The sequence below is a fragment of the Stegastes partitus genome, unplaced genomic scaffold (genome assembly GCF_000690725.1).
Source record: "Stegastes partitus isolate 25-593 unplaced genomic scaffold, Stegastes_partitus-1.0.2 Scaffold793, whole genome shotgun sequence".
In the NCBI taxonomy this organism is placed as follows: domain Eukaryota; kingdom Metazoa; phylum Chordata; class Actinopteri; family Pomacentridae; genus Stegastes; species Stegastes partitus.
Genome location: NW_007578524.1, coordinates 75,312 through 85,591, shown reverse-complemented (window position 1 = coordinate 85,591; position 10,280 = coordinate 75,312). Strand labels below are relative to the sequence as shown.

The 10,280-nt window shown below is 42.6% G+C and overlaps 1 protein-coding gene across 1 annotated transcript; it reads left to right on the top strand.

The window, feature by feature from the left end:
- The first annotated feature begins 260 nt into the window (after window positions 1-260).
- On the top strand, window positions 261-10,280 carry LOC103364913 (WD repeat-containing protein 47-like). Its single transcript, XM_008292207.1, has 15 exons — window positions 261-418; window positions 1,044-1,127; window positions 1,750-1,834; window positions 2,506-2,814; window positions 3,065-3,504; window positions 5,509-5,605; window positions 6,624-6,796; window positions 6,881-7,108; window positions 7,432-7,498; window positions 7,642-7,799; window positions 8,013-8,182; window positions 8,334-8,504; window positions 8,699-8,830; window positions 9,682-9,900; window positions 10,138-10,280. Exons 1-15 carry the CDS (start codon window positions 261-263, stop codon window positions 10,278-10,280), a joined length of 2,634 nt encoding a protein of 877 aa, XP_008290429.1.

The following is a 10,280-nucleotide window of genomic DNA, read 5'->3' as shown; positions in this document are numbered from 1 at the left end:
GGTCAGTCGGTTACTTTTGATTTCAGTGTTTCTTAGATCCAACAAAAACCTTGTGTTGTTGTTGTTCTGCCAGCACGTCATGTGGAAATTTCTGAATCTGAATTACTAAAAGTAATTTCATTTGTTTCATTCATTACTTGAATTCAAATTAGGAATCACAATCACAAGTACAATCGTCTTTTGATGCAGCTTTGCCACTAACACACTCCCTCTCTCTGATTTCCACCCAGCTCGGAAGCTGCCACCACTGACCTGCAATCATGACGGCAGAGGAGACAATCAACATCAAGGAGGCGGAGGTGATCAAGCTGATCCTGGACTTCCTCAACTCCAGGAAGCTGCACATCAGCATGCTGGCCTTGGAGAAGGAGAGCGGTGTTATTAATGGACTCTACTCTGATGACATGCTCTTCCTCAGGTATGACAACAGACATATGAGATGGATGCACTAGTAGAGCAAATTAGACTGTTTTACAGACATGGAGGTTTATCAAAGTCTCGGCCTCAACAGCTGAGATGTTGTAGAGAGAAACTCGCCACTTACAGAATCCTGGATAGAAATCTATGAGAGGATTCCGTAATGCCAGTGATTGTAATTGTGTAACTGATATCCTGCCTTTTCACCCAAAAATGCATGTGTTTTATAAAACTCCAACAACCAGCCAATCATGTTGATATGTTGATGCACTGACACAAGCGTGCTGCCATGCGACTGTACATAGTGGAAGTACAACCTGTGGAGAAACGTGCTTTTAAACCTTATTTCGACGCATTCAATATTTTAAGCACTTTTTACCAGGTGTGACTGGTGATCCTGTCCATGTAGTTTTCATGTTCCAGTGGCTCTCTCCCCATTCTTTTAGACAAGAACCTGCTCTTGTTGACCCAAAATAACTGTCGGATGGCTGTTGAGGAGACTTGCCTGTGACGACTTTATCAAGAGGATCGTGTTTCCAAAAATGTTGTCTTATTTCCAAAGCGTTGAACTGCACTTCTGTGGTTTTCAGAGGATTCTGAAATTGCTCGTTGGTTACTTTCAACAGGCAGCTCATTCTGGACGGCCAGTGGGAGGAGGTGATGCAATTCATTCAACCTCTGGAAGGGATGGACAAGTTTGACAAGAAAAGGTGAGAGAATTTTTTTTCTATTTCATTGTTTTACATCATCTCTCTACAGACAGTTAAGTGTCATCTGTAGGACATGTTTAAAGACCAGAGTGATGTGATTTCTTTTTCAAGCATTATGATGAGAATTTAATGTGAAACAGAGACTTTCTGAGTGACAGATGACTGTACTTCTGATATTATAGATTGATCGACAGACTATTTAACCAATAGCAGGTGGGACTTACCAAGTTATAGGTAAAGATATGAAGCTAAGGAATGCATGACAGAAAGAAATGGAAAACTCAGGTGAAAATACATTTAAAAAGTGTCTGAAAACTTCTTTACGGACGATTTCCACCCTCACTCTGTGTCCAGGCTGGATTTGCCAGTGAAATGAAAGGCTGATTCCCTTAAGAACTAAATTAGGTCAGGTCCCAGTACTGTAGTGGTACGATCATGTCATCCCACTGACATCCTCGGTTTCTTCCCAGTCACCAACCACAATACACAAACGGAAAACGTTTTTAAACTCAAGTCCTACCTAATGAAACAACAAGTCTCTGAAAAATACATCAACCCATAAAAAGTCACACAAGGGTGAATCAACAAAACGTGTTTCCTAATACTCGGTTTGTGTTTCCAGGTTTCGTTACATCATCCTAAAGCAGAAGTTTTTGGAAGCTTTGTGTGTAAATAACGCCATGTCAGCTGCTGAAGATCCTCATAACGTACGTATATGTTTAATTAACTGCTATTCACATTGGTAATTTAGAAATCGTCTTACTAGGCCAGTAGCCAGAAATCCAAATACATCAAAAATGCCCTCGAGCATGACAGCTTAATATCTCCCTGCTCCAGTGGAGCTGCTCGGTGGTCAATAGGAGAAGCCTGTGATTTCATTTGGGATGATGAAGCTGTACACAAATGTGTAAAAACAGTGGAAAAGCTCATAACCTTTAATTATCTCTGAGAGAAAGTGGTCTTCACACTGTGATACTTTTATAATGACATCTTGTACAGTACATAAAGTGGCCCATTTTAAGACACTCTGACCGGCTGGTGAAGCAGCTGTTTCTCTGATTTCTAATGTATAGCTTCTGATTTTCCACAGATTTTTTTATTAATTTTTTTAAATTAATTCATTTAACATTTTTTCTGAGACACATAAGCGCTCCACTGAACTTCCAGTGGATACAATTGTTGTGTTTGCACCTTCTTAAACTAGAAAAAAAGACAATTTCACTGTCTGCCATCCAATTATCTGATATTCTGCATCTGTATGGAACAAGCAAATGTCATCCTTTATCAGCAAAATACCAGAGAGCTGCTATATGAAACAGACCTTAATATAATGTCAGCATCAGACTCACTTGTCCACTGAATATTCTACTTTCTACAGCTGGAGCTCACCATGCAGGCCGCAGTCAAGTGTCTCCACAGTCTGGAGGAGTTCTGCCCGACCAAGGACGACTACAGCAAGTTGTGTCTCCTCCTCACCCTGCCTCGCCTCACCCACCACGCAGAGTTCAAAGACTGGAACCCGAGCACGGCACGTGTGCATTGCTTCGAGGAGGCCTGCGCCATGGTAGCCGAGTTCATCCCTGCGGACAGGAAGCTGAGTGAGGCCGGCTTCAGAGCGAGTGGGAACCGCCTCTTCCAGCTGCTTATCAAAGGGATCCTTTATGAGTGCTGTGTTGAGTTCTGTCAGGTAATGTGACACCCTGAAAAAGAAAAGGGATGCACTTATACTCCAAATCCAAATATTACCTCTCCAAACCTGTACAGATATTCACAACTCCATTGAAAGGTGATTTAATGCAATGTAGCCAAGTGTTTGCTGCTACAACGCAACCTGGTTTTAGCTCATTTGTGTCATCTATTGTAATCTTCAGTGCAGATTAAAGTATATTTACAGAAGAATTTTTTGTAAAGTCTGATTGCACTTTTCTGTGTTCTAGAGTAAAGCAACGGGTGAGGAGATCACAGAGGGGGAGGTGTTGCTCGGCGTGGATGTGCTGTGTGGGAACGGCTGTGATGAGCTGGATTTGTCGCTGCTCTCCTGGCTGCAGAACCTCTCCCCAGGTGCCTTCACCTGCGCCTTCCAACAGAAGACCCTCAACATCCACGTGGATCGGCTGGTGAAGCCCAGCAAGGCAGGCTACGCCGACCTCCTCACACCTTTAATCAACCGCCTGTCCCCCTGTCCTACCTCGCCCTTTCGTCAGAGACCTCATTCAGCCGACACCTACATGTCCAGATCGCTCAACCCAGCGCTGGACGGCCTGTCGCACGGTCTGGCAGCGCAGGACAAGAGAGGCATGGAGGCCAACATGAAGTCTGCTCTCAGTCGGAGCCTCGTGGAGAACAATGTGCACCTGCAAGACGATTCACCTGAGAGGTAAGAGTCAAACATGGAGCAAACTGGAAAGAAATATGTTTTGTTGCTTGGCGTACAAAATGACCTTACATGACAAGTGCTGCACGGTACACAACAAATCATACTGTACCACACATTTGCTTTGCAAAACTACAACTGTATGCATGTGTGTCACTGCCAAATTAACTGTGCTCAGTGATAAAACATTAAAATCTCACCGAGACCTGTTCTGTTAAATTCTTGGCAATTATTTTAACCCTCACTGGTCGAATCCATCCTCACATTCAACATTTCCTCCTGGTACAGCTCGCTCTCCACTAAACACAAAACAAAACTCTCCCGTATTGTTAATCAGGCCGGCAAAATCATTGGTTCACCACAAACTCGTGTCTCTGAACTGTAAACCGCTCTGTGATCAGGAAAGCCACCCAAGGACCCCTCTCACCCCCTCCATCAGTCCTTCAGGCAGACGTTACAAAGTCCTACTGGCCCGCAAAAACATCTATAAAAAAATCCTTCATTCCCACTGCAATAACCACCCTGAACAAAATGAAATAAGACACTGAACAGTACATTTTATTGCCCGCTATTTCTTTTTAACAGTTCTTTTAGACGTCTGTGCTTTGTGAGCTTGTGTCTTAAGTGTGTTTTTATATGTGTTGCATTTTTATTGTTGGAGCCTCGTCAAAGGAGAATTTCTGCCACTATTTGGGACAGACAATAAAGTCTATCTATCTATCTATCTATCTATCTATCTATCTATCTATCACAAAACTAAACATTTTGAATCTTTGAATAAAAAACATGCCAAAGATGCAGCAAAAACTAGTGCAGTTCATATTTTTTGTATCAAACTCAGAGAGGTGAAGTGACCTTTAACTTTCGTCAGCTAAAGGTTTTCTTCAAAAAGCAAACATTACTGTATAATAATATTGAAACCATAAACCCCAGAGCAAATTGCCTCTTGACCCATTGTGAAAAGTGAAATATTAAAATGCTGACTATACTTACTAACCAACAATTAACCCCTGAGACTGTTATGTACAGCCCTGTCCACTTCATTTAAATTCCCTGAATGGCATATTGTTCTATATTTTACAATATATTTCATTTTCATCATTCACAGTCAGGTTCTATCAGTCAGTAGTAATTGTATTGTATGCTTTTTTTTCTTTTCCAAAGCTCTTTTATTCATGCTCTCCTAGCATGTGCATCTGCAACCTTAAATATTAAACCCAGTGGTAGAACTTGTTGTATGACTATAGATCCATTAATTCCATTAAGCTCTACCTTTAAAAAGTTGTACTGACTCATCTGTCAGCAGTGCTGCCCATTAGGGCAGCTCAGTGTTGATGGATGCAATAAAGGATCTAAAACCTTTAGCTGATTACTCATAATTTAAACCAGATGATCAAATCTTCTACTGAATTAGGGCTATAATTAAAGATAATTTCCCTGATGGAAACTCAGCTATTTTACAGCTTATATATCATTTTACTGAAGCCTTCGCAGCTCGTCATATTGTCCCTCTATCTGACAAGCCAGTCAGTTCCTCTGCTCTCAAAGGACATCTAAACTGTCAAGTTGTGGCCTCTATGAGTGTGACATTAATACAGAAAAAGCAAAAACAGGATGGTTTAATGTTCACCAGCTTATCAGAGACGACACAAGATGCCGTCAGGTTCCCTCTGGCCCCACCTGCTGGATGCAGTGCAAAGTCTGATCTCTTCATTGTATTGTATGAACAAGTTCAAGAGTTTGTCATCCTCAACAGGAGTTTTTCTTGCAGTACGACACGCAACTCTTTACAGGGTTACAATTGATGTCATATACAAAACAAACTTATTATTTTACTTAACATAAATCTAATTGTTTTATGTGTTATCTCATTTTATTGAAGTGCCATGGTATTGACCTTGTTACTGTTGTTTCTAAAATGCTTGAGTACACATTAAATGTTTTGGCAGCTTAAAATCTCCATTATTGATATATACATACCTATACTGTATATGTCCCCAACTACAGGAAGCACCCACAAGGGCTGGATGGACCCAACACCACACGAACCCCTCTGACTCCAGGAAAAGATGGCGGTCCACCCTGCAGCACAGAAACACACGAGGTAATCTGAGCTGCAGACCTCAAGTAATGCCTTGCTATACGTGTGGTAATACCACGTGCAGTTTAAACCTTGACTACATAGTCGATTTATGATAAAGTGTCAGTAATCTAAAGTGTGTATTAGATCCTGTTTGAATCTAAAGTTTACAGGCGAAGGATTGAAGCACATGTTTGGTTGCTCAGGCTGAAATAGCTTCATGAATCTTGTGAAGACTGTTAAAAAAAAAGAAAACGCCATAGTTGTCTGTCTGGTCACTTAAGTCAAAGTCAAAGAGAGATTTTCAGTCAGTCTTCCCTCCAGAGTCATTACTCCAGATTTAAGAGATATAGAATTATTTTCCCTGAACCCCTGAACTGACTGGTCGCAGCATTTCCATTGCATCATAAATCCTGTCCAAACTCTCCACCACACCTGTCCACGGGGCACTTCCACCTCGCTGCCCTCTGTCCCAGTGTAGGGGGTGGAGATCATGGACACTGTGGGCACATAATCTGGTTTGATGTGCGGTCACACCCACGATGGCCTGCTGCTTCTATCATCGCTCATCTTTATGCATCCCTGGTCCCCATCTAGAGGAGCAAAGTACTTTGAGATTAGATTGTTTTGTGTGTGTGTGTGTGTGTGCGTGTGTGTATGGAAAGTGGTGAGAGGCATGAAGGAGAATATACTGTAGACTCACTGGATATGATGAGGTCCTTGAAAACTTTTTTATGGGGGGAATGATGGAGGGCGAGGCCTTGGGAATTGAAGAGTTGTCAGTTGTGGCTGTTAGAAAGAGTTTGTCTATTATAATGTGGTGTGTTTGTGTGTGTGTGCTTGGTTGTGTGTGTGTGATGGCAATAAGCACTGCCAAGCTTCGAAGCGGAGAATACTGAAAGGCAATAATAAATATTCTACCATTCAGGCTTCAGGGCCTGCCCCGGTAAAACAAATGCTGTCAGAATACGGTTTCAGGAATCTCTACATCTTCCCCTAAAACAAGCCTTACAATGTGTTTATTATGTGTGTAATTGTCCAGCGTCGCGACTCCACAGAGCACATCCAGGAGTATTACAGGCAACGTCTCCGCGTGCAGCAGCATCTGGAGCAGAAGCAGCAGCAGAGGCAGCTTTACCAGCAGATGCTGCTGGAGGGAGGAGTGAAGCCGCAGGACGGAGCCCAGCACAACCTCACCGAGACGTTCCTCAGCAGGTGAGGAAGTCGTGCTGAAAGATTCTGTCATTTACGAGTGAAATAAACAGCGTCAGAGCCTGCAAGAGATCTTGTCTTGTGTAGATCTATTCAGAAGTTGGAGGAGATGAACGTGGGCATCGACCACAAAGGGGATGAAGTGATGACACATCTGGGCCAGCAGTGGAACGGACTGACAGGGAACAACAGCGCCTCGAGCCCCAGGATGTCCAACACCCGGCACGCTCCAGACAAAGGGCCGCCGAGGGACAAGCCAGGTGGGGTGAGCAGCCATGGGTTGCTCAGCGAGTCTCCAGTTCCTACAAGTCAGAGGTAAGAGCTTGCCGAGTGTCTGGTTATTAGTCTTGAGCAAAACACCCCGTTCTTATGAGCAGCTCGTCCCAGATTTTTATTGCATTTTGGTAAGATGCAAAGGATTTACTTGAGATGCTTCTTGTGGTTTTTAAGTTGCTACCCAATAGAAATATTTCATATTGATTTAATGTTAAACGTTTTATTTCCAAAATTTTAATCTGAAACATGACATCACTCTTAAGTGTTTTGTAGTTGATACCAAATGTCTGAATTGAAAAATAAGTAATGTACAGATTTAAAATAAGTCTTTGTGTTTGCATTGTGATCATCAGTGCTGAAAGACTCAAAGCGTCTGGTCCTACTCTTCAGGATGACTCAAGTTCCTCTGCAACACGTAGCACACATGAGGTAAAGCAAACTGTTAATAAATCTAACACAGAACTGTGAATGTCATACTTAAATATGTGGTTAAAATAAATGCTACAACACATACGCATTCTTGCTGACATTTTTTTTATAGTGTTAATGACTATTTTTTTTATTTTTACCAGCCAGGGAAGTCCAAAACACAGTTTGTTAAAGTGAACCAACTCGAGGACACACAGGCGGTGCGTGCGGTGGCCTTCCATCCCTCTGGAGCGCTCTATGCTGTTGGCTCCAACTCTAAAACCCTGCGAGTCTGTGCCTACCCCGAAACACCTGCCACCAGGTAGGAGCCATTCATAAGTACCCAACAGGTTTTGGACAAAAAAAATCTGAATTAAGTGTACTTCATTAACGAGGTTTCTTACGAGGGAAAAATAAGGTTCTTCATACATAAATAGGTTCAAGAGTCAAAATATGAAAACTGAAGCAGTTTTTTTTCTATAGAAGTCATGGGTTACAGTTTTCCATTTGTCTTGGTAATTTGTTTGCTTCGTAGTGGTTCTGGTGCAGCTAAGCAACCGGCCGTGCGCTTCAGACGGAACAAACATCACAAGGGCTCCATCTACTGTGTAGCCTGGAGCCACTGTGGACAACTGTTGGCTACTGGCTCCAATGACAAATACGTCAAAGTCTTGCCTTTCAATGCAGACAGCTGCAATGCCACAGGTACTGTATTATGTGTTTCACTTACACTTCTAAAAACACAGAACAAAGAACAAGTTCAAGCAGAAATCTTGGGAGCAAACTATAATCTTTCTCCTGTTGTTGAGCTTCTTATAACCCTCTGTCTCCACCCAAATCTGTACCTTTGACTCAGGCCCAGACCTGGAGTTCAGCATGCATGATGGTACCATTAGGGACCTGGCCTTCATGGAAGGCCCCGAAAGTGGAGGATCCATCTTGATCAGTGCTGGGGCTGGGGACTGCAACATCTACACTACTGACTGTCAGAGAGGACAGGGCCTTCACGCCTTGAGTGGACACACAGGTACATCAGCTTTTCACCTGCAACTGAGTGAAAGAAACAGATTTGAGGAAGATCTAAGGGTTTAAAATAGGCTTGCAGATGTAATAGATCATCTGTACAGGTTTTTCCTTAAGGCTTGATGCCCTTAGATATTCAACAAATACACATTTAGTATACACGGCCTGTAAACACAACTTCATGTATTGCTTGAACAGGTCACATCCTGACGCTATACACATGGGGAGGGTGGATGATCGCCTCGGGCTCACAGGATAAGACAGTGCGGTTCTGGGACCTGCGAGTGCCCAGCTGTGTTCGGGTGGTGGGCACAACGTTGCACGGTTCAGGTGAGTCCCATCATGACCGACTCTAACTGGAGCTGATCCTTGGTCACACACTGCTACAGGATACAGAAGTTTCACAGTGAAATCACAGGAAAACACGAATGCTTAAAGAACAGCAGCTTAACATATTATCTCAGGTAATAAAAAAGAAAAGATGTTTTTCATACTACAAATGTACACATTCAAATAAATAAAGATAATATTTTAAATACACATCTGGATCTGCATCACTTAGTGGTTTGCACAAGTATTTATTTTAATAACAAAAAAAGTTCATGGGAAACAAACAAAATGTCTTCGTGATATTTAAAAAACACCAAGTGTCTGTACTGGCTTCAAAGTTAAATACAGGCAGCATGAAATTTGGTGTCTGATGTGGAATTGTGTTTCATATTTGAAAAAAAAAAAAGTTCACTAGTTCTGTCACGTGTGTGTGTCACAATTAAATCACCTGTGTAACAACAGTAGTGCTAGCTTACATTTTTATAAATGTTTGTGTTCTGTTGCTATGTTCGTTTGTGCCATTTCCTATCTAATTATCACTGAAATTTGTGAATGAGCTTAGTTCATAAATCAGTCTGTTCAGAGAACAGGTCAAGGTCAACAAGCAGCTTTTACACAACAGAAGCTGCAGTGTGTGATTCCAAAGATGCTGTGGGCTGAATAAGACTTTGCAATTTGTTAATTTGTCAATTTATTTGCCTTTAACATTATGGTTTTGATTTTATTTGTTGAGAAAATTAAAAAACACTTCCCAAAAGTTATTTTGTTGTTGTACTAAGTAAAGCAGACAGGCAGTTTTAAGCTGCACCTAATCACAGAAAACATCTTACTTGATACCGTGTCTCTTGCAGGAAGTGCTGTTGCTTCAGTGGCAGTGGATCCCAGCGGCCGTCTGCTGGCCACCGGTCAGGAGGACAGCACCTGCATGCTGTATGACATCAGAGGAGGCCGCATAGTCCAGACATACCGCCCCCACGGCAGCGACATTCGCTCTGTGCGCTTCTCACCTGGAGCCCATCATCTCCTCACTGGCTCCTATGACAACAGAATCATCATCAGTGACCTTCAAGGTAAAACCCTCATCGAAAAAGAAGGAAACTAATGAACTGTGCGCAGTATGTGAGACCCTACAGATAAACACAAAGGGCATATGAGAAAAATCATTTTCATTTTTAAAAGCTTAAACCTACTTTGTGTCCATTTGGTGTCTACAGTTGAGAAACATTGCTTTTTAAGTCCCACTTTCTCCTGAGAGTGTCCAGTGTTTGATCGCGCTGTGTGATGTTTTTACTTTTCTCTGACCCCAGGTGACCTGACAAAGCCGCTCCCTCAGACAGTGGCAGGGGAGCACTGGGACAAGGTGATCCAGTGTCGGTGGCACCCGCACGACCGGACCTTCCTCTCCTCGTCTGCAGATCGAACTGTCGTCCTGTGGGCTCCGGGCCCCTGA

Bases quoted from the DNA above. Each gene is read 5' to 3' on its own strand.
- LOC103364913 (XM_008292207.1), top strand. From the start codon at position 261: ATGACGGCAGAGGAGACAATCAACATCAAGGAGGCGGAGGTGATCAAG. The intron at 6,797-6,880 runs GTGAGGAAGTCG...TGTCTTGTGTAG, and splicing joins ACCGAGACGTTCCTCAGCAG to ATCTATTCAGAAGTTGGAGG. The intron at 7,109-7,431 runs GTAAGAGCTTGC...CAGTGCTGAAAG, and splicing joins CCAGTTCCTACAAGTCAGAG to ACTCAAAGCGTCTGGTCCTA.